Below are 24,690 nucleotides of genomic sequence, written 5' to 3' on the forward strand. Positions count from 1 at the left end.
CCTTCGCGAGATGCAGTGGTTTATCCAGGATCGCAAGCACGAGGAAGTGTTTGCAAAACACCGTGTGCCAGGTGGTTATTACAGTTCCGTTGTACTAACAACTGCCGACATGTGCCTAAAGGAAGGGAGGGGGTGTACTACACCCCCTCCCTACACCCGGTCTACACCCGGTGTCTGGATAAATTGCTGGGGGAGGGGGGAGTGTTTTTTTTTTTAGGTGGGGATTGGGGTAGTAAGATCTACGGGGCTTGTGTGGAAGGGCGCAGGCAAAATCCCCTTTCTAAAATGTAATTTAATGTAACGTAATGTAATGTAAAGGGTGGAAACTGCTCTCAGTGAACGGTCCAACCCCTCTAGGTACCTTCAGGATTTCCTCGGCAGCACTGGGCCCCTCTCCATCAACGACCCCTCCTTGCTGAACGAACTGGAGAACTTCCCGCCCGAGGCCAGGGCCCTCATGGAGAGCGTCGGGGGCCTCTTCAACTTCCTCCTGCAGTCGATGCGGTTTTACACGGACGGTGAGATGGTGCACGCGTACCCTCGCAGGTCGAGTTACGTCTCCGCGGAGACCTCCCCCGTCGACGCAGTCTCCGCGTTTAGTTACGACCCTCCGCTACGGTCTGTGCACACGAGCGGAGGCCTCCGCGACCTACCTCCCCTCCTCGACTCGACCGACGACGAGTACGATTCGGACAGCACCGACGACGACGATGATGATACGGACTATAATGAAGACACAATTCAGGATGAAGAATCGCAGCAAGTTTTTGAGACACCGGCGTCTTCCAACTTCAATCCGCGTGCGGAAGGCTTCAACCTTGTCCCGGCGCGTACGGAAAGTTCCCCTTCGCCACCGCAGCCAGCTCCAAAGATGCAGACGACACCACCACCAGCAGCTACGCCGTCTGCTCTGCCCGCGAATGTCGGCAGACCGCCGGCAACGTTCGGCGGCAACGCTGCGCCGAAGGAAGAGAGCAAGCCGAAGTCCAAGAATGCTGCCGTTGTGGTGCAGAACCTGCTTCCGACTTTGTCGCGGAGGCACCTGTCCGACTGTGTGGCGGCGGCGTTGAACTGTCTCGAAAAGGACGTTTCAGCTGCGACGTTGAAGGAGATCAACGAGCAGCTGCAGTCGTGCCAGCTAGTCAGTAACTGTGTGGGGAAAATGGATTCTGCAGTGCAGGCCACCTTGGTAAGTCTGCATTTTTATCTCTTGTTGCATTCATCTACACGCCCAAGGGCCCTCAAAAATGGAGAGGGAACGTGCTCGGAGAATACAACGTACCATATTTACTCGCATAATTTGCGCGCTTTTTTTTTTCTCCGGACAGAAGTCGGAATAGCTCTCGGTAGAATCACTGTTGACGTCTTTTGCGCAAGCGCAAAAGAAGTACCCAAATATATCGCGCAACCACCGACGAAATGCCGTCCCACAACCGCTCATGTGCCGGTACGTCGAGAGTCTGCTGGAAGTGGATGCTAGTCGCACTTGACAACCGAAAGCACGCTGTGTTTGCCAGCTTTTGCCATGTTGTGCTGTAAGGTTTGTCATGGAGTGTTTGTACAGCATTTGTTTTCGCGTTTTGTAGTTCGAGTGACAGAATTGTCCATCGCGATAGTGGACCATCACCCGAAAGTGTAACAAAACTATCAAACAAAACATATAACCAACAACCAAAAGCAATGCAACAACTTTGGTGGCACTGATGGTGTTGGTAAAAGCAATCGGCATGGTCGCTGAGGCGCACGTGCCAGATCTCCGCGCGCGGAAATGCGGGTGTGCAAAATATGCGAGTAAAAATACGGTAATATATTTACCGTACAGTCCGAACTTCGAAAATTCGAACATTTAGACCAAATTTGGACTTTGGACCAAATTAGACCAATTATTAGGACCAAAGTGGTAGCACCGTCAATCGCCCCACAGAACCAATGTACTTTCGCATCCAATAATTACGACTGCTTACCGCCCCTCAATTGCCAGATTTACTTGAATGCGCTATGTTTCCGCACCGTATAATTTAGACTTTCCTGCGACTGTCACATGTCAAAACGACACGTGTGCTCTACTTTGGAGGACACACTTCTGGCTGTTCTACCGTTGCATTGTCTTTGTACAAGAACATCTCTGAAAGAAAGAGGGGAATGTCGCGCTCTGTGTCCAGTGAGGATAACAATTCTACGGCTGAGGACTTTGGTGGAAGATGTACCGCTGACCTCTCAGTCCGGTACGACACCTGTAGAAGAGACTTCGTCAAATGGGCACGTAAATTTCACACGAGGTCACGCCTGATGTGTACACTAACGTTGACAACTGCGCAGAGTTTTTTTTTCTGAACTAACGGAGGAAGAAATTTTCACTCAGGTACTGTATTTTGCCACCAGGGGGGTCTGACAGCGACTACAAAACAAAGTTGTTGATGCGTCGCCAACAACGGTGGCGCTCCTTGCCCCAGCGACTACTGTCATGAACACAAAAGGGGGCAGCTACACGTCACCGGAAATTCGTAGCGATGCGCTGTCGCGTGTTCATACCGTGGCACAGATGCACATACACTTATTTCAAGCTAGTACTCTGAGTGTAGTTGACAAGTCCTGTTGGAATAAAGTGGATTCATTTCATCGAGTAAAATTTCGGACCAATTCGGGGCTTTTTTATGTCCAAAAAATCGGTCGACCACTGGCTAGTTCCATCTCAAACCGAACAGTGTGGTACACTTGATGTCTCGAACGAACGGGGAAAAAATATATATTGAAGCAATCGGTGAGTTGGGAGAAATAGGAGATGAGGAAAAAAAACTGCCTCTCGGAAGATGAAGTAGTCGCACGCAGGTTTGAGCGCTCCCTACAAAGCTGTTTCTTGTCGCACTGTAGTAATTTCTTGATCTGGCTTTAGATCACTTAGGGCACAATGGGCTCCTGCATTGGCAGTGTGCTGTGTCGGTTATTGTTTGTCTGCAAAAAAAATATCAGTCGGCTCAAAGCGCCGAAAAGCACCATATTCGCTGCAACTTTGCGGACGATGTAAAAAACTGATAACACTGAGCTTTATGCCGTTTAATTTGTCATTCATGGGGCTATCGAATGATGCACAATTTGTTGCTCTACTCTGTCAGGAACGTAAGCGATGCCTCTTTAAGTGGCACCGTGCTGCCGAAAAATGACGAATTTTGGAAGCCTTTATCTGAAAAACTCCCACCAAAACGCTTGCCTAAAAAATTTTATGTGTTGTAGGTACTTCCTTAGACTATGCACAGAAGAAAAATTCAAATTCGGACTGGATCGATAGGCGCACTGTGAATTTTTTTGCCAGTCCTACACCCGGAGGGCATTCAAGCGGGGGTACCATGTCCCGCGTGTTGCAAAATCGAATTTTCCAAAGGGGCTTTCAACTGCGGTCTTCGCATGAAAAGTAATCGCCATCATTTGTAACTGTTCTGAGCATTTGCGTTCATAACAGTGTTGTGATCTCCGAATGTAGACTGTGGAGCAACCTGATGTGCTCACATTTTGTACGGGATGACACACATGCATTGCAAGTGCTTTGAATTTGAATTTTTATTTAATTAATGAGCACCTCCCACTCATTCACACGGTGCACAGCTTGTAGGTGGTGTCTGACAGATATGTGCTTGTAAAAAAGAAAGCTCGTCGATTGGTGCACCCGTTCGCGAGTTATTTAGCCCAGGGATTTAACTGAAGCACCCGGTATAAGCTATTCGAAGGCTGCAAGAGGTTTGCAAACAATAGTAATTGCCCCATACATTGTCATTCCAGCAAAGATGTGAAAAAAGTGGTGCATGAATGGTCCTGCTCTTCTCTGCTGGAGGAGGCTAGCTCTTCCTAAACGATGATGCACCTTCATTGAAAAGTAGAGGGATTACATAGAAAGACGATGCATTTAAATTTTTTATCAGTAAGTTTTAGTATTTAATGTTACTTACTGAACCACCCTCAGCTAAGCTTAGGTTTTAAAAGTTTAAAGCTTTGTTTTTACTTTCGTGCTTAGTATTTCCCACAATTTTTGCTGTTTACTCTTGTTGAGCCGCATCTCAGCCTTAGAGCCCATTTTACCACTGCCCCCAACTTGTGGATGGACTGTCATTGCAGGAGGCCACAGATTATCTCCGCCTACAAGAAGAAAGTGTGATGCTAAAAGAGCAGCTAGACAATGCCCTCGACGCAAACTGTAAGCTGCAGCGGAAATTCACTCTTGACATGGGCCAGACCAAAGAGAAGCTGGATGAGGTTACTGCAGAACTGCAGGTAACTTTGAAGCTTTTTTCTCTGAGAGCAATATCATTAGAGCCTGAAGTTTTCGGGCTTAACCTGATTAGTCCGCGAACTGAGGCTCGCTAGTTTCGGGTTAAACCCAATTAATACCCGTGAAATTGCCCTTTTGGGCGAAGGGAGAAAAAAAATCGATGAACACGAAGGCATGGAGACGGAAAGTAGCAAGTAGGCATTACTTCGACGCCCGTTGCAAAGAACAAAGGAAATTAAACGCCGAAACAAGTCTGACGAGGACTGGGCTGTGGATGTCTGCACTTTGAAGTACCGGAATTTCCTGCGTATTAGCCGCGGCTTATCTGCATCTGATCTGCACACCGCAGAAAACGCTAAATTTTGGTCAGAATCCGCAAGTATCTTGCGGATATCCGCGGATGGTGCAGGGCTCTACAGCGCAGTGCGTGAAGCTCTCTCTCTCTCTGTGTTTTGTGCGTGCGCAGAACCTCCAACGCCATCGCTTACGTACACAGAGGGAATGCGTCCAATGCACTAAAACTTGCGGTTATCGGTACAGAACGATACTGTTCAGTCGTCGTCTGCCACCTCAGCTTTAGGGCGAACCTTTCCGTTGCTATGTGCAGTGCGACGCGGGTGCCTGGTTCGCGGGCGCATCAGTCGAATTATACAATGTGGACTGCTTTCACATTCGAAATATGAACTTTTTGATCATTTGAAACATACAGGTACAGGCTGAACACCACGTCCCACCGAAACATTGTAATTATGTTATATTCTGACCAAAATTCTCACACCTGACCATGTGGAAATACAGCAAAATATGTATTATGTGTGCATTTTCATATGGAATATGCAATCATGTGCAAAACATGCACTTACATGCACCATAGAACCCTCCTTATCACCCCCAACCCATTACCAAAAGTGCTTTTTTCATCGTCCAGACACGAAACCACGTTGAAAAAAAAATGCATTTGAATGAAAACATGTGCTCTAGTTATTAAAGAAAGGAGTTGCCTCGTGTATGCAACAAGGCATCATCACAAAACGAACAAAGAATTGCTATGTGTACAAAATGATGTACAGGTCTGTATAAAAGGTTGGAACATCATTTTTCCACTGCGCAACATCCTTGCGGCAGATGGAAATGACTTATTGAGGAGGTTGAGTGAGTGTGCTGCTGGCAACTCTGTGAGATAATTCTGGTTTTGCACGGGTCTGCTTGCGAAGGAGTTACGACAATACGACATGCGGCTGGAAAATTGGTAGGACCAAGAGATCCATGTTACCATGGCGATAACAAGGACGAGGCAAAGTATCAGATATCAACAGATATCAGATGTCACAGAGGACTTACTATTCAACAGAAGTCATATGCAGTGCAGACTTTTGGCAGCGCGGAATTGTCTCTCGATTGTCATTGAAAAGTCACCAGTCAAACGTGAATCTTTTAGGAGTCCAAAGAGTCTTGGAAGAAGACCAGACTTGAGATGGAAACTGAGATCAAAAGACTACAACAAGAAAAGCTGAAGATGAAAGAGCTCAAGGATGAACTTAAGTCTGCCAGAAGTGCGAGGTTTGTATTACTTACGATTTTAGTTATTATTATTTATGTTATGAGTTTGGTGTTTGAACACATTCCCTATTTCTCTCACTTCTCGTCCTCCTCCTTCGAATGGTCTGCCAATGTCTAGCGGGATAGCAACTAGAAATGGACCTTTTCATTAGTGTGTCATATCCTAGCAGCTGTCCAGAAAACCACTCTCGCAATAATAAAAATAAAAATAAAAATGTGGGTAGTATAGGGCATCAAAATCGGTCTTGGAGTGGTGTTGATGAGTCCTTTCAGCGGCTCCACTCTCACCGACCTATATTTTGTGAATCTGCCCCACTGGCTCCACCAATTGAATACAAAGGCAACCCTGTTCGGCTCCCCCATTGTCATGGGCCATGTGCGTGAACAGTTGTGAAAAAGGTCCATTGGGCTAGCTTTTCTTCCTTCATCAAAGGGGTTGCACTTGACATAAGGTTATGTTACATATACAGTAAAACCTCCAAAGTCGGACACCTCCCCATGTCCGACAAGATTTCATTGCACCGGCGGGCTCCCATTGAAAATACATGGGGATGAAATTCTCTATGTCGGACACCTCCCTATCCTGGAAGTAGGACAGGGTTTTCCCTGTTAAGTTGGACAAGGGCCTGGTCAAATTATCTCAATCTCAGCCCATCTTTGCACCGAAAAGACCCAAAATGAGCCTATGCCATGCCCTTGATTTTCACTTTTTTTTTCTTCTATACTTGTCTCGGCATTTTGCTGTTTCAGTTTTTGGGAGTCCAAAAAGGGATACTGTCAGTCTATATTGCAACTATTCTTTAGTGTGAGCGTTTGACTTTGGTTTGTCTAGAGCCTTTGTACGTGCACTGCACCAAGGCTATGAAAAGTGGGCAGACGCTTCAGAGACAAGTCCTTGAGGTTAATTCCAAGTGAGTTTAAGCTCTCAGGCAAGCAGCACACTGCTCAAAAAGACGCAAAGGTAATGCCATTGAGTGGAATCTGCACAGAATTGAATCTACCAAAATCTGCAATAATTATCAGTGAAGAGTGAGTAGAGAGGTGCCAGGTACCACTAATGACCATGAATTGAAGAAGGGGACATTTCTGGCAACAAAGCTGTGTTCTTTTCCATTTTTTCTTTCCCTCGTATTCTGTAACTTGGACACCCCCCCAAGTAGGGCACACATCGGCAGCACCACGGATGTCCGAGATAGGGAGGTCTCACTGTACAGTGGACTCCCATAAATCCAAACTCGAGGGGACCAGAGATCTTTGTTTGAATTATCAGGATCTCATCTAAATACATGTCAAACGACAAAATACGGTTTAATATAGCATCGGTTATACAGTGAACTCTCGTTAATGTGACCCCCGTGAACCTGACGTACTCGCTTTATGACAGTTTTTCTCGGGAACCGTTCCACTGGCACGTAAATCCCCCTCGTTAACGTGACAATCTGTTTATCGGACAGTGGCCCAAGATTTTTTGTCAGAAGTACGGTCAAACACGGGCATTATCTTCCCGCTATTACGGACGCGTCACATGACCCTCAGGGTAGCCCCTGGGAGTAGGGCGTCAAGGTTTGGGATATCCCCTAAAATCGCTGACCTTGGGATTATACTCATATCGCTTTTCGAACCACCAAAGTCGCGGGCACCAGGCCACATTGTGTTGCTGTTTTCACTTACGGCCGGCCGAAACGAAGCGGAAGAGGGATTTGGTAGTCTGAACGAAGAGTCGGCATTACTCGAAGGAGGCAAGCAAAGCCTGGCTGACCTCTCCCATCTTCTTTCTTAATAAACATATTCCCCGCCTCCCACCCAACAGGTCGCCTCGTTATTTTTGAGCAGATAAACGTCGATAACGTGTCCGCAATTGATGCTGCTATTGTCAATTTAGAAAAATTAATGACTGAAAATTGTTTGATGTAGTCATTGTAATAAATCATAATTACAGTGAACCCTCGTTATTATGACCAGGGTCGTTCCCGAAAATTTTGGTCATAATGCGGAATTGTCATTATTAACGGGGGGATTTGCAGAGGTTTCACTGCATCGTTCCCCAGGAGTATGGTCGTAAAGCGTGTATGTCAGATTATCGGGGGTCATATTAACGAGGGTTCACTGTACATCGGGTTTTGTTGTGCGTAGCAGTGTGTCCGGTCCGCGAAGGGTACGTTTCTCGTTGATGTGACAATTTGTTTTCTGACCAAAATCCGCGGGAACGGCAGCGGTCACATTAACGAGGGTCTACTGTATGTACAAAGTTATTTTCTGTGCATTTCTTATTTCATTTCCATTTCATCAGCGTCATACATCTCACCAAGCGCGTACTCACGCAGCAGTCACACCTGTTGCCAGTCGTTGATGACTGTGTTAGACCACACAGTCATCCGCGACTGGCACTCTCTCACTCTGCTGCTTCGCCGCTCACAGTTTTAAACGCCAAACTGTGCCGCCCCTTGAACCTTCCTGTCCAGCCGTCTGAACACTTAGTCTTAGAAACTTGGTTGCGTGGGTTGGAAGCCAATGGTAGACGATGAAATTCGGTAGGAAACTTACGAATTAAGCGAGATACAGGACAGTTTTCTTCAAAATTATGCGGTCAGACTGCAAATTCGTATCTCTTAGAATTAAAAAGTTAATTAACGATTTTTAGGTAATTAGTCATTTGACGGTTGAGCAAACATTTGGCCAAGGACGTCCGCCGGCCCAGAGACGATAGAAGTGAAAACAGCATGTCTATAGCTCTTATAGTTTTTTAACGAAAAATCTGTATCACGTAAAAAAAGACACCCTGTATACACTTGACTGTAGTGTATGCCCGCAGGAAGAATGTGAAGGGAGTTCCTCTACCTCCTCAAGTTCCCCAATGTGCGGTGCATTATTTACGCATTAGTAAGGCCCTTCTTTTTCTGCGATTCCGCGATTCTGCAAAAATTTGCGGAATTGTAGGTCTGCCGCGGAATATGAGGTTCTGTGCAGAATTTTGCAGAAACCGCACGCTTAACTCAGTTTATGCGCGAGATGAACGAACTTTGCCGAGAACTACCAAGTCGGCTTGCCTAACAGTGTAGATGTGCCAACCCCATCTGTGTACTGCAACAACCCTCTGACTCCTCTCTCTAACCTTCAACCCTCTGGGATTCTGGAAGGGAAATAAAAGTGCTGACCCCTACTTTGGTGTCCATAGTTGTCAAGTACCTCTTTGTGACAGTAAACTCTGTGCATGCAGACAGGTCACTTATTGGTGACAAACGTCACACCCTCTCAGAAGAAAGCACAGTGCGTCTTGTTACGCCAAGTCACAAAAGTTTTTGGAGTTATAACCCTGTTCTTCCACACTAAGAGTTAACAGAGAGAGTAGTTTCTATCTGAACTATGGCAGTTTGCCCTTTACCGCGGAAAAATGCAGAATTCATAGTTCCCCGTTGCGGAATTCAGGATTTGCCGCAGCAGAAAAAGAAGGGCCTTACGCATTAGCATTTGACTTACTGTTTTTACCGTTTTCTGATCTTCTGTGGCTTCCCCCTCCCCCCAGTGGTGACCCAAACGCTGCGGACAACTTAGACAAGGTGGTTGCTGAATTGACCAAAGAAAGGTAGCTGGTTTGACATTCCAGCATTATGTCCGCATGCTCGGTGAATGGTGTAATTGAACTTATTTTCTTTTATGTTAAGTAGGTATAAGTTGCAAAAGGCATGCAAGTGTTGTGACACTAAACTGTTTTGAATAGTCTTTGTTAACATTGCGATATAAGTGAAATATTGTTTTATAGGTGCCACATACAGGGTGTCCACGCTAAGTGTGAACAGATTTTTTAAAAATATATATAACACTTTTTCCAAGATGAAATCAGTTGCAATATAGCTAGGGCCCTCGGTTTTCGGGTAAAACCCAATAAAGCCCGTTTTTACCCCCCGATTTACATCAAAATAGTTCGGGTTTAACCCGATAAAACCCGTAAACCGGGCTTCCGAAAGTGCAAACCAAGGACTTGATCCGCACACGCTCGAACTACGGCAATCGCGCGACGGCTCCCGATTTGCTCCCGACCGCGCCGCGTCTTGCTGGTAAAGTAAACAAAACAGGTCGTGTTTGTAGACGCTTGCATGCAGGTCCGATTTCTAGCGTGAAATATGTTCCTTTGGTAAGCGTCACTATTTGAAAGTTGGCTTCACCTAACACTTCCGTGTATTGCGGTCAAGCCCACTTCATCGAATGCTTAGTGTTGCTTTAAGTGTACGTTTGTAGATTTAGCGGAACTTTTCGATTCATTTATTTGTGTTACGGGAAAGCCAACTTTAACCCATGACATCATACACTTTGTTTAGTGATATATTAGATTAGATTAGTGCGGCTGTGGCAGCTTGCCTCGCACTCCCAACTTCATTATTGAAGCAGCCATGGTCCTATTAATCTAACCTAACTTCTCTAAACTAACCTAAGACATCATCAACTTGGTTAGTTTAGTGATAAGTTAGATTAATGGGGCCATCACAGCGTCCCTTGCCCCTCAAAATCCGTTTCAATAATGAGGTGAAGCCGCCTTGCAGAATGGCAACGCCAACCAAAGTAATACCCTGGTTTCGTACCAAAAATGCCCTATGTTTTTCACACCCGAAGAAATGTAGTCTGCTACATGAAAGCTTGTGTCAATAAGTAAGTTGAAAACTTCAGTGTTGGATTCTGTACTGTTAGTGCTTCCCGTGGACGTCAGCGAGACCCTTTCTTGTGCTGTTACCATAAACAAAATACAGAAACCGACACTGAAGATCTTCGGTGCCGGTTTCTGTATTTTGTTTATGTGATCTACAGGACTTGACTCCCCTCTTCGTATACGATTGTGCTGTTACCAAAAATAGTAAAGGAATCAGGAATCACGCTAAACAGAGAAGAAACAGAGTTAAGCAACGCTCGGCGTTCCTTGAAGTGGGTTTGCCCGCAATACACGGAAGTATTAGGTGAAGCCAACTTTCAAATCTTGTAGGGAGTATCTTGTATCAGCAAAGTACGCGGAGTAGTAAAGAGGATGCAGCAACAGCCAGCGATATACGAGGCATACCAACGCGAGCGCGAGCATGCTCTCAATGCTCATCAATGGATACAGTGATGGATGCAGTGGTTATACAGTGAATTATCTACCAGTCTCTTAATAAATATTCTTTCACTTAATTTCAACACTCCACAGACCGACCGCTGTGGCATTGCTCATGATCTCAGTTGTCTCGCGACGTATACCCCAATTATTAATTAATTAATTTCAACACATAAAAGTTTTTTTTTTCACCGGAAAATACATCACTTCTCAGTATATCACCCGATTTTACCCTGTTTGGCAGGTCCTGATTTTCAACCCGATATTTACCCCCCGATTTTCACAAAAAATAAAACCCGAAAACTGAGGGCCCTAAATATAGCATATGCTAAAGGGCACTCCCTAGCAGGGCATTAGCAAAGTCCAAAGGCAATGTCTTAATTAACTTTTTAATTATAAAAGCTACAAAGTTGTCCCAATGAGAACATCTGTTCCTTTCGGTCACCTGATATCGTAGCCGTTTTCAGAACAAAAGTCCGTTCGATAGATCGCCCGCAAAAAATTCGTGAAGGAACGCCACTTTTTTCTTTATTTTGTTCATTGCGCTTCTTAGAAGACGCGTCTTTCTTTCACCCCCGATGTGAGAGGGAGAAAGAGCACACTATCGCCTCTCGAGTCCTGGAAAAAGATTAAAAGGAAACAGAAAATGCAACCCAAGATAAGGCCAGTTCCGATAGAGTCACCCGATACATTTGTTTTTGTTTTGTTTCCACAAGTTAAAGCTCATCTTCGACGCATGAGGTGGCACTGTGCTCCTTCCCCTCTCCCGTTGGGGATGAAGGAAATACGCGTCTTCTAAGAAGCGCAATAAACAAAATAAAGAAAAAAAATGGCGTTCCTTCACGAATTTTTGGCGGGCGATCTATCGAACGGATTTTTGTTCTGAAAACGGCTACGATATCAGGTGACCGAAAGGAACAGATGTTCTCATTGGGACAACTTTGTAGCTTTTATAATTAAAAAGTTAATTAATGAATGTTAATTAAGACATTGCCCTTGCACTTTGCTAATGCCCTCCTAGCGAGTGCCCTTTAGCATATGCTATATTGCAATTGATTTCATCTTGGAAAAAGTGTTATATATATTTTTAAAAAATCTGTTCACACTTAGCGTGGACACCCTGTATAGTTAGTTCAATGATTATGCAAACACCTTTGAAACTGCCTTTCCTGTCTTTTCTTTTCTTCTTCGTTTTATTTTTTATTTTTTTGTCTCACTCTGTGTGCATGCACAAGTTCTTTGCGGAATGTGCACGCATAAAAGTGCTGTTGAACTACGTCTTTGTTATCTGCAGATTTGAGCATCAAGAATTGCAAGAAAATTTCAAGGTATTTCAGGAAGCCGCAGATACAGCTGTAGAAAGGGCAAAAGTCGCAGAGGTAAAAGCTGTGCAGTGTTCAACAAAAGTTCCCCTGTAGAAAAGTTCACCTACTGCATGTCGGAGGATAGCTTTTAATTTCCTTTCCTCTTTTAACCAGATAACTGTGCTAAGGACTGCTCTAAAGTGGGCCAAGGAGAGACACGAGAATGCAGTCACGAAGGCGAGGAAAACATTGCAGGACCTGGAACGTATCCCAATACTGTGAGCCCTGGCATGCATTACCTCAGAACGCATTTTGCATTGTCGCGCAGGGTTAAACGGACTATCGTTTCCGGAAATGTGTGTTTGAGAGGCCAGGGTAAAAGCCGGAAGCACGTTCGTGCCGTAAAGCTTGCGGCAAAATCGGAAGTACGTAGCTGGCGCCTGCAGTAACCTGACCACTGTAGTTTAACTGCTCGAAGTAGTAGTTTAACTTCTAGTTCCAGTACATTTCTGCAAGTAGTTGGGAACTACTTTTTAACTACAATCAGGTAGTTTAACTAGTAGTTTACCTACTGGCCGTCACTGGATTTTAGTTCCCCTTTAAACAATGTTTCGTTCGGTGGCGTAACAAAAACTGCAAGCAAGAGGAATCTGATTACAACATTTGATAGACAAGAAACAATTTTATTTGCTTTTGTGGTTCTAACACCCAGCAACAGTTTTTTTTTTTTTTTTTTTTTTTTTTTTTTTTTTTTTTTTTACGGATTGAGGACACAAAGACGAAAGACCTGTTTGAGATATTTATTGGCACATTCCTGCTTTTGTTTTTGTGAACTTTTGGCAGTTGAAATGCACTCTTGGTTATTAAATGTACGGTCTGAAATGCACACGACAAGTCGAGCTGTTCCCTGAAGAAATGGTCAGACATAATTGGATTGGAAAATTACGCGGATGCTGCGGAGTGGCAGTGGTGGAAAAACCAAGAAGCACAAATTTTTGGAATCTGTTGGAAAATCTGTGGTCATACATTATTTTTAGAGCCTGAAGTTTGCGGAAAATATTTTTTTCTTAGTCTGGGGGGTAAAAACCGGGTAAATAAACATGCGCACTAAATTCATGCAAATTCGGGTGAAAAAACTTCCAGTACGCTAAATTCGGGGTGAAATCGGGCTCAGTTACTCAACTAACTGTAGTGGTTTGGTACAAATGGGGATGTAACTGAATTTTTCTGCCAAACAAGTAAATTAATGCGTTCCTACAGACATCCCAGTGAGGGCAGATTACTACGTAAAGCTCGGGTTTCACCCTAAAGAGGCAACCGTCAATTCGGGGTGCAAATTCGGGGAAGAATCGGGTAAAACCCCGAAACTTCCGCCCATGAATCAAACGAAAGAGGGACTTCTAGCAAAAGTATGGTTGCAGGCCCGGTTCTGACTTCCGCTTCACCAGTGAGGTTGCGAGAGGGAAGGAGCTTGCAGACTCGTTCATCAGAGAGTGGGCCACCCTGTACAGCAAGTTTGAGGTACTACTACTTTGCCTTGCCACGTGAGGAAACGTCCTTCTCAATCCTGTTGTTTTGCGTGCCTTTCAGAGAGACATCAACGTTCACATCGGCAAGCTGGAAGACGGAGCAGCCTTGGCTGATCTTCCCATCCTGGACTTGCCAAACAAACCAGAGTTCAACTATGTAAGCTTCACTCATACACAAACTATCTTGTAGGTGGGGGGAAAAAATGTGGTGGTTTACAGTGAACCGTCGTTATTATGACCATGGTCGTTGCCGAAAATTTTGGTCATAACGCGGAATTGTCATATTAACAGGGCGGATTTGCAGAGGTTTCACTGCATTGTTCCCCAGAGGTATGGTCGTAAAGCACGTATGTCAGATTATCAGGGGTCATATTAACAAGGGTTCACTGTAGTAACCAAAAAGGCGATTCGCATAACGTGTGGCACCACCTGCTGTGCCTCACCACCTAATATTAAACGTGTCCTCCTCATTGGTTGTCAACAGTGGCGTTGCTTCTCCTCTATGCCTTCTCGTTCTCTACTTCATTCCTGTCACTCGGGTGCTCGCTACGTTGCCTCATGTTGTGCAGTACAAGCTGGCCGTGCCACTCAAGTCTGGAAGCGTTTCGTATGCGGGGTGGGAAAAAAAAAATGCTAAGATTTGGGCACTCAAGTTTGGGTCTACCCGTCAACTTAGGTCTCTTTCATTGCCGTGTTGGTTATTAAGGCCCTTCTTTTTTCCGCGATTCCGCAAAAATTTGCGGAATTGTGGGTCTGCCGCGGAATATGAGGTTTTGTGCAGAATCTCGCAGAAACCGCGTGCTTAACTCAGTTTATGCGCGAGATGAACGGACTTTGTTCGCACCGGGTCGACGTGCGTTACAGCGTAGATGTGCCAACCAGGCCACGAGGCAGTGATATTACCCCATCTGTGTGCTGGAACAACCCTCTAACTCCTCCCTCTAACCCTCAACTCTCTGTAGTAACTGGCTGTCAAGTACCTCTTTGTGACAGTAAACTCTGTATATGCAGAGAGGTCACTTGTGATATCCAGTGTCAATTACGTCAGCGCCGCCGCAAGGCTTTGGTAGCTTATCCAATATCACTGCGCCGCCATTCCCTTGATATACTACCCAGTGTTTAAGTTCTCGACTGCGCGGCATACCTTTGTGTTGATCGCGTTTCACTCTCCCTAGTAACACAAAATGTTGCCGGAACATTGTTGCAATGTTGCCCCCAAACGTTGTCAAAACGTGGCTAATGTCCTTTTGAAGCCACATCCTAGTAACGTTACATGCGAACATTTCTCCGACATTGCCACAATGTTTAAATTAGCTTTGCAACGTTGCTGCAATGATACTGCCACGTAAGGACAACATGTTTTTAACGTTGTTCCAACATTGCCGCAATGTTCCTGGCAGCAATATTCGGTAAACGTTTTAGTGTGACGTTGTGACGACATGATGACATGTGACGAAAAATGTTGACCAACATCTAGCAACGTTGCCACAATATTGTTGAATATTGTAAAACATTGCTTTACTATTTACAGCATTCGCAACGTTGCAGCAACGTTGTGGCAACAATATGTGTTACTAGGGCTTCCTTTACGAAATAAAGTTCACGCACAGAGAGCACGACGTTGCAGTTGCTACGCCGTGACTCGAAGGCATACAACTCGCCATGATGTCTGTGTGTTTCTATACTTACGCCATCCCGCGACTATGATATCACTTGGCAAGTACAGTATGATAAACGGTGACAAGCGTCACTTCCTCTCAGAAGAAAGTACAGTAAAACCCGCGGATAGCGATGGAGACCGCGATTCCGAGTATTCGTATAACGATGTTGGACGGTGTCCCGTGCGCGTAACCACGCGGCGATTTTCGCCGCGATAAGATACAGTAGAGTCTCGAGGATACGAATCTCACGGGGTAGCGGAAAAAAATCGTATCATCCGAAATTCACATCAAAAGAATTAAACCAAAATAAAAATTGAGGCAAGAAAATATACAGCGACTGTTCATTTTCCAATACTGTCAGTGGTAACGCTTTTATGTCTCCGTATTTGGCCAGTGCTGCTCAAATTCGCGAAATGATTCAAAAGGCCTAGCACGTGCTTTCCACCCGCCAGTCGCGCGACAGTGTTCTAAAGCGAGCTTCTCCTAGAGCACGCAGGCGTTAGGTGAAGCCGACTTGCGGAATGGTGACGTGTAGTGTTGCCAGAAGTTGTCCTGCTATGTTGTCTGGTTCCCTCCACGAGTTCTGATAGCTGTTTTCCCAAGCCACTACGATGTCACACAGCTTCGCGTTTTTTTTTTTGTTCTTTATTTTTTTTAGCAGCTGTTTCTTTTTCTTTTGCTACACGCGGGGTGGCGCGCGACTTTGACGCGCTATTTAGGTCAGCCCCTCGTTTAACGATGTACCCCGTATAACGATGGAATTCGCGATTACCGTCAATATCGTTATACGTGGGCACGGAGTAAGAAGACTAGGAGATGACACTGCCCATAGAAGCAAGCGCCGGCGCGCGACCAGAGAGTGTCACGTTGGGGAAGAGAAAAAAAGGCAGTTGCTGACTTTACGCGACAGATGGCACGGTGGCACTGTCTTCCATTTTGCGCTTATACATGGAAGGCTATGGGGAAACGATGCTTTTCGCGAGTCATACGGCAGCCTCTACGAACGAAGACAAACTGATGAACGTGAACGATGTTTGTCTTGGCAATAAAGGTCGCACTTGTCAACTACATAGCGCTTCCTGTTTAGCGAAAACAACGGAAAACAATTTCATTCTCTTGCCTCTCGGTTCTGTTGAGCAGACGACAGGAGCACGATGGTCGAGTAAGCGTTTCATCTTCTTCTTCTTTTCTAGCGTTTAATTCACGTGCTTTCACGTGTTTTAGTCACGCCGCCAGACAAGGGACAGTATCACGTGACCGCATGTTTCGAAAATTATGCGTCCTCGTGCAACAGATGGCACTGCGGGCCGGGCCGCGGAGCGCGCGCTTCTCGTACATTCTCTGGTCGCGGGAGAGAGTGAAGTTTCATCTCCTAGTCTTCTTACTCCGTGTACGTGGGTTTCACTGTACAATGTACCTTGTTATGCGAAGTCACAACAGTTTTTGGAGTTGTAACCGTGTTCTTCCACACTAAGAGCTAACAGAGAGTATTTTTCTATCTGAACTAGGGCAGTTTACCTTTTACCCCAGAAAAATGCAGAATTCATACTTCCCTGCTGCGGAATTCAGGATTTGCCGCAGCAGAAAAAGAAGGGCCTTAGGTATGCTGATGCGGGATGCATTATTTGCTGGGGCGAATTTACCGAAAACGGTGTTGTTTTTGTGCGAGCAAACGTGGAACTGAATTGTTGCTGTGTGTGGGGGGTGTTGATGGTCAGATGCAGCTGTGACAAAATTCGATCGGAACTCGAATTTCCTTTGAACATCAGTGACCTTCGTAAGGAACCTCACCTTCCGCACAGAGAATAACTAGGGAGTGGCCTTTTCGGGTTAAATGCCTTTCTCAGATTCGGGGGAGTAAAAATTGGGCGCTATTTGTAAATCTGTAATTCGGGGAGAAATCGGGCGATAGTTGTGCCTTCGGGTGTTTTTTGTTCTCCTCTTGTCTGTTAAGTCCTTTCCTAATCTCTCTTTTCTGTTTTTTTTTCTTTTCTTTTCTTTTTTTTGCGGGATCGTGACCTTCCAGCGGTAATCCCCGAAGGCATAGACAGTGTTGACACACATGGGTGTATTGCTGGGAACGCAAGTGACCCATTCTTACGTGTGTTACACGTGGCGACCTCTATTCGTCTTCAGTGGAAACGTCACTTGAGGATCTCATAGTGACTGGAATTCGGGGAGAAATCGGGTTTAACCCGAAATGGTCGGAGGTCAGTTCGGGAGCCGGGGAATAACCGGGCGGAATCGGGTTTAACCCGAAAAAGTCACTCCCTAAGAATAACATGCAGGGGCTCGCCGAAAGATGCGCGCAGACAGCAAAGCTTTGGAGACCCTGACTCCCACAGTACGCACTGGATCTTTTTTTTGAGGGACATACTCACGCAGATTCCTTTGACTCGAAGGACTTGACTGAATCCTTTTTTTTTGCTGTCCGGCAAATTGGAGCATAAAAATATCTTGGGTGGCCATCTGTACCCCTTTACAAGATCCTTCAAAGGCCCTCGAATTTTTGTTCCAACATTAAGTGGGAGCCGTGAACCATTGTCCTCCAAGGCAGCTGCGGAAGCAGCGCTAATCTTGTTACAGTCGGCGTCCGATTTTTCGGACTCTGCGGGGATCGCTCAAAAGTCCGAATAATCGAGCAGTCCGAAAAAACGGATTACGCTTCAAAAGAAACTTTACTAAGCACTAGTAGACTGGAAAAGTTTGTCGATGCTTTCCTAACGCGCTTCCAGCTCTGCCTGATAACATGAGCTTCTATTTCCCGAAGCGACCTTTTCGTCACTGTACACTGACAGAGGCACCGCCGTCATCAAGTCCGCAAGTCGGCTTCACCTAGCGCATGCGTGCTTTAGGTGAAGCTCGCTTTACAGCGGTGTCGCGCGACTCGAGGGCGGACAGCATGGGCTGGGCCTTTTGAATCAAGCCGTTGGAAAAAAACGAAGATGCAAAAGCGTTACAACAGACCTCTTCTACTCAGAGGAATGGAAAAGGAACAATCATTGCCTAATTTTAGCCTCATTATTTTAGTTGGTTGATTTCGTTCGATACGGATTTCGGATGATACCAATATTTTCCGTCCCCCCAAGAGAGAAATTTGCTTGTTGGGCATTCAGAGTCCGAAATATCGAGCGACGGGGCTGCACGGCGTCCGAAATTCTGGACGTTCTTATACATCAACTCTATGGGACCCACGGCAGTTCCGCGAACGAGTCTGAATAATCGAGCACGTCCGAAAAATCGGGGTCCGAAAAATCGGTCGGCGACCGTATTTAATACCTAAGCACTCGTCACACAAAAACTTTAGTCAAGTAGGTCGTCGGCCGATTACAAACGTAGTGTGGTGTCAGTTTCGTAGATGGGTTTCTGGATGTGACCACCCCCTTTAAGTGGGCTGAACCATTTTTGTCCAAGGTACCTCCCATGTTGCCTCCTCCTCCGCTTCTGGGCAATGCACCTCGTTTCCCAGGACCACTGATGCCCCGACCGTCTGATCCCATAATGTCTCGTCCGTTTGCAGGTGAGTGGATTGAATACTGTGCATTGTGAAAACATCGGGAGCGTAGGTTTCTTCGAACCTACGAATTAGCAGAACGGGCAAGTGCAAGGAAGGGCACCACACTTTTATCCCAGTTGCAACGTTCCGGCTCCTGTTTTCCTATTCAGAGACCCGAGGCAGATTTTGATGCACATCCATCCCATCTTCCAAAAAAAAGGTGTTTAGCTGCCACGACGGTGTTACCATAAGTGCAAACTTGGCTTGTCCCGAGGCCAGTAATCCTTCAGAAAGGGGACGACTCGGTACTTTTATGAGCAAGGAAGTTTAGTTAGCTCGATACGTATTACTGAATTGGCTCGATACTAGTGTGCCCCGAAACTTAATGCACAGGATGTACAGCTCCGGTCAACCTTAATAGTAACACCCGAAAAAATTCGGTCTCATTTCCCACCGCAATGGCAGCCACCCTTTGGGTATCGGGGGAATATTAAGTGAATAAAATCCTTGCCTTACACTAATAGAATAATTTTATTCAATTAAGATTTCCTCATGGCCCCAAGGGTTGCTGCAATCCCGCTCGAGAACGAGACCACATTTGTTTCCAGTGTTGTTATTAAGGTTGACTGGAGCTGTACATAACACATGAAACTCCAAAGTAGTAGCAATACGATAGTCAGTAGCAGAAACCACAAGTGTGAGAGACGAACGGCATTCATTGTGCTGTTTTTCCGTCAGCCACTCTTTCTATTCTGTGAACTTTAACATTGAGGAGTCCTCAATGAACGCAGTTTGTGCAGTCCTCATACTGTCATGTGATACGTGTACCATATTTTTGGCCATAAGCCACGTTTTACATCTGTGGTAAAAATCTTGGTCGAGCCTTAAAAGGGTCCTTGAAAGACCCTCGAATTTTTATTCCAAAATTAAGTGGGGACCACGTGGACTGCAGCTCGCATGTTGTTTGTACGCTGTTTGCGGTCGCTATGACAGCATGTACTGTAGTAGTCACGCTTCTGCTCCCTAATACAGATTAGGACGAGACAGCAACTGCAGTCATTGTGCTTGGCAAACTGAGCCGATACATATTATGAAAGCACCAGACCACACTGTTCCAACCGAATACAAGCACATTTTTCGTTTTCACCTTGGTTAAGCGGGTTAACCTCAGCAACGTTTGAATGTCCGCTGTTTGATCTGAAGACAATAAAATTGCAGCAAAAAGCTACGTGCAAGAGAAAACTGCACTAACTGCCGGGGTCACACGAACACGCTGAACAGGAAATAAACAATTTAATTTAATTTAATTGAAGGTCGACAGCACACATACTTGTAAGAGCCCTTGGTCATCCTCGGCGACGGCTTCCCCATTTTTATCAAGACATCAAATATGCATGCATTTTCCACCACCACGCTGCCGTGTGTATCGTCTGCTTGTTCTTCCCTGCACCTACCCTACCGACGGTGCAGAGGATTTAGGGTTTGGTGCAGAAACAGAGCAGTTGGCACCGTGAAATGAATGTGAAAGTGCAGTGGAGCAAGTTGCACCCTTCAAAAAGAATGTAAAGGTACTGCCCTCTTACACCAGTTGCAGTGAGCGCAGGTCAAAAGAATGCACCTAGCATGAGCGAACCAAAGAGTGAACAAAGCGTAAGCTCTGCATTCGAGCGCGTGCAGACAACACGCAGACAATACAGACAGAATACAGACAACACGCACTTCCCTTCGTAGTGCGTGTTGTCCAAAATATTGAGTCCCGAAACATACTGTGGTGTCTCTGTTTTGGCCCTTGGGAAGACGAAAAGTCCGAAAAAATAGGCGTGCTCGGAGCAAGAATGAGTCCAAAAACCTGGGCAGTCCGCCCAAAACACTCCCCGAAATATTCGGAGCGGAAATACGTTGGCTAAATATGGGACTGTACCAAGAGATTTGTCCGAATTTTTTGAGTCTGAAATCTCTGTCGGTGACTGTAGTCCTGCATGCCTTCAAAGGCACAGGGCTGAGCGCTATGGCAACGCGTCTGCTACGTTGTGCTGCGTTATATCTCTTGTGGTTCTGCGTGTACTACGTCGTGAATTAGTGCTAGGTCAAGAGTAGAACTGCTGTCCAATGTACCAGCCACATTTCGGCGAGTCAGAGCTGAAATTCTTTTCTTCTTCTTCTTTTTTTTTTTTTAATGACATCCACTCCATTAATTCTAGGTAATGGTTTGCTGCCACCTCCTTACCTCATGCCACATCTGCCAATACCCAGCCTCGTGGCACAGCCGGCTTCACGTTGCCTTCCACAAACCCCTGCCAGTGCCTTTCGTCCACCGCCGCTGCCAAACCAGCTCAACCAGCCCAAAACAGCTACTTCTGGGCCACCCCCTGGTCTATGTGAGTCGATTCTAGCCCATAGCTGTCCTCGGTAACCAGTGTGTGGAGTACATATTGTTTACCAATAACTAATTTATGTTTTATATATCGCAGTAGATGTATACATTGTTCTGTTTGGGTGTTCAAAAAAAAAACCCGCTACTGTCGCACGCACGTGCAAGTTATGAGGCAAGTTATTCAGTTGATGGAAATTTAACTTCTTAAATTGAACTCCAAAATTTTCCAAGTCAGCCTAGCATTTTCTTAGCAGAAATGGATTCCTTGTGGTCATTTTGGTCAGTATAGCACCCCTAATACAACGACAATTGCTGAAATAAATTGGCTGAAAATTCACGGAAATGAGTCCTTGGCTCTGCCTCTTTTTGTCAGCTCTACTTTGAGCGCCAAAGTGCGACGAAAGGCAGTTACATTGACACGCCATACAGAGGGGCGTGTGAAATAATAAATACAATTTATTTCAGGAATTGTTGTTGCGTTACTGGTGTGTTATAGACACTAACTCTGCATGTATTGACATGAGCGCATATGTACTTGTATGTACTGATATTCGCAACAAATTTTGGTCTTCAAACTTGTATAACTGAATCAGATGGCAAATGCTAGTGGCTCTGATAGGAAATGTACTTTCGAAGTTTTTTGGACATTATGGTTGTTCATCAAAACATTCAACATGTTGCTCATTGTTGAGACCTCAACAGGGACTACTACTCTGCTTGTGAACCATCTAACAGACATTAGGGGCGACTTCGTTTCTGCTTAATAACTGCCTGCAATTGCTTTTCTTTTAAGAGCGCTTCGAAACATAGAATCGCATCAAAGACTGTTGAAGAAAGTCATGCATTCTGGTAGCAAATATCAAACTTGATAATGTGATGAAAGATTAATGTCACTGAACCCGAAGTCATGTGGACCTAGTAGTGATGAAGATTAAACGTAGAGTTCCTTGAACTTTTGTGGTTGATGCATGTCAGGAGCTCGACATTTATGAACATGTGCCCACACACTGTCTTGAATGCACAAATTGTGAATGCGTGTCCAACTTTGTGTGCCCGTCGTTTCTAGCAGACAGGCCAGCCAGTTCAGTGCGCGGAAGAAGCCCGGCGTCGTCGATGGACTCCATGGATGACATCACAGTGGACACTGCAGCCTCGAGGCCATCCAAGCAGCCCGCGGGAGCTTCTAATGTGCCATCCCAGACGACCGTGCCCGAGCCTGGCCTGGCAAGGGCAAGCAAGGTCGCGGGCAGTGTGAACGGTGCCAGGGCCGCTGAAAGCGCGGTGAACGGCCGATCGAGCGTGGCCGGTCAATCGGGATTTGGGGCGTCACCAGCCCGTACACCACTGAACGTGGTAGGTGGTGGGAGTTTTTACGTCTGTATCCGAATTTTTTACGAAGCGCTCGTTGTACCCCGAGGAGACGTAGTTGTAGTCGCAGGGGTGTATCTCGGCCAACAGATAATGTAGTCCGTATATCGGTGGGTCGGGTCTACAAGAAGGACGGGTGCGTGCAGGGAGCTGGTGCACGGCTGTCGTGTGGGAAGATATAGGCGTTTTTACGGTCTGGTGAACCGGTTGCGACATCATATTTTTTTCGGTTCATTTCCGGTTCGTTCAGGGGGGAGAGAAAAAATGTTTACGGTTCGGTTCATACGGTTCGGCAAAACATAACGTTTTTTTTTTTTTTTTTTGCGGGTTTCGGTTACGGTTCAGTTCCGGTTTCGACCCCCGGGGAAACAACGAAAACGTGCTCGCGTGCCGTTTTCTGTAACTTGGTGCTGCCGTCAGATCCAGCGAAGGAACCCTACGATCTCGCAAGGAAACATCTCGCATCGGCAACAAGACGTGATCGTCTAAAGAAAAAAGCGAAACGTGCGCAGACAATGTTTTTGAAGTTTGCTATCGTCAGCGTGGAAGAGAAAAGAAGGCCGAAGGTGTCGTTCGTAAGTTCGTGAGTGCAACAGGACAAGAGTGGAATAAGGCTCGAGCGAGCCGGAGGTCTCCTTGGAGAATTTGTACGCAAACAATGCCCGGTGTGCGCCAGCTTCATCGTAAGCAACTCATCGAAGTTTTCGACAAGCCCACGGAGGGGATCCGCGATGACGTGAAAGACTCGAAACTGAGCTTCATTGTCGACGAGTCTCCCAACATCCTGCGGTATCCTACCGTAAATACCTGCGATTTACAGTCGCCATCCGATTTTTCGGACTCGGCGGGGATCGTGCAAGAGTCCGAATAATCAAGCAGTCCGAAACAACGAATTTTTAGCTTCAAAATAAACTTTACTAAGCCCTAGTAGGCTGGAAAAATTTGTCGATGCTTTCCTGACGCGCTTCCAGCTCTTCCTGATAACATCAGCTTCTATTTCCCGACGTGACATTTCGTCACTGTAAGTACGTTTTCGGTGGCACCGCCGTCATCAAGTCCGCAAGTCGGCTTCACCTAACGCATGCGTGCTCTAGGTGAAGCTCGCTTTACAGCGCTGCCGCGCGACTCGCCTGCGGACAAAAACGAAGACGCAAAAGCGCTACGACAGACCCCTTCTACTCAGAGGAATGGAAAATGAACAATCATCACTGCCTATTTTTTTTTTTTTTTCCTCAATATTTTAGTTGGTTGATTTCTTTTGATACGAATGAGAGAAATTCGCGGGTTGGGCAAACAGAGTCCGAAATATCGAGCGACGGAGCTGCACGGCGCCCGAAATTTTGGACGTTCTTATACATCACCTCTATCGGACCCGCGGCCGTTCCGCGAACGAGTCCGAATAATCGAACATGTCCGAAAAATCGGTCAGCAACTGTATTCTACATTCTTTATCTGCGGTGTTGGAGATTTTCTCTTAGGATGGGAAAATTTCTAAGCCAGAGGTAAAAATCTTAAACCATTATTCCCTAGAAATTGGTGCACACTTTCATTCAAAAACAAAGCTGATGCAAATCAAACAATTCTTCGCGGCAAGGAAACATGTTGAAAAATGTATGGGGAAATGTATGAGGCCTCCAGGGGTGAAGCCCTTGTCTTTAAAGGTCTAGCCTCGTAAATTTTTGCAGAGTTGCTGTGTCATCCTGAGCAAGAACGACGAGCTCTATTTCACCCGAAAAATATGCAAATAAAGAAATTTCGCCCAATTCTGCCGTGTTTTCCTGCTCACCAGATAACAGCTTGCTCCAAATTCTCTTTTGTTTTGGTCAGGGAATTTGCTTGAAATATAGTCGGTGAAAACCTGGAAAAGTCAGGGAATTTGTAGACACCCTCGTTGAAGAACATAATTAACATCGATAACAACTGTGCGATGTTGCCAGCACAAGCATCATGAAACTTGTGCATACAGCCGCCGATCGATTTTTCGGACATTTTCGATTATTCGGAATCGTTCGCGGAACAGCCGTGGGTCCCATAGAGTTCACGTCCAAAATTTCGGA

The 24,690-nt window shown here is 45.7% G+C and overlaps 1 protein-coding gene across 1 annotated transcript in view; it reads left to right on the forward strand.

Moving 5' to 3' along the window:
- Positions 1 to 24,690, forward strand: part of LOC135385077 (uncharacterized) — an 83,987-nt gene that overhangs the window by 48,237 nt on the left and 11,060 nt on the right. The window contains exons 27-37 of the mRNA XM_064614253.1: positions 358 to 1,189; positions 4,108 to 4,263; positions 5,700 to 5,821; positions 9,345 to 9,404; positions 12,196 to 12,280; positions 12,380 to 12,483; positions 13,627 to 13,726; positions 13,796 to 13,891; positions 18,810 to 18,915; positions 21,093 to 21,269; positions 22,332 to 22,618. Of these exons, the coding sequence (XP_064470323.1) occupies positions 358 to 1,189; positions 4,108 to 4,263; positions 5,700 to 5,821; positions 9,345 to 9,404; positions 12,196 to 12,280; positions 12,380 to 12,483; positions 13,627 to 13,726; positions 13,796 to 13,891; positions 18,810 to 18,915; positions 21,093 to 21,269; positions 22,332 to 22,618 (2,125 nt within the window). The remainder of the gene's footprint in view (positions 1 to 357; positions 1,190 to 4,107; positions 4,264 to 5,699; positions 5,822 to 9,344; positions 9,405 to 12,195; positions 12,281 to 12,379; positions 12,484 to 13,626; positions 13,727 to 13,795; positions 13,892 to 18,809; positions 18,916 to 21,092; positions 21,270 to 22,331; positions 22,619 to 24,690) is intronic.

Source organism: Ornithodoros turicata, chromosome 2 (genome assembly GCF_037126465.1).
Source record: "Ornithodoros turicata isolate Travis chromosome 2, ASM3712646v1, whole genome shotgun sequence".
In the NCBI taxonomy this organism is placed as follows: domain Eukaryota; kingdom Metazoa; phylum Arthropoda; class Arachnida; order Ixodida; family Argasidae; genus Ornithodoros; species Ornithodoros turicata.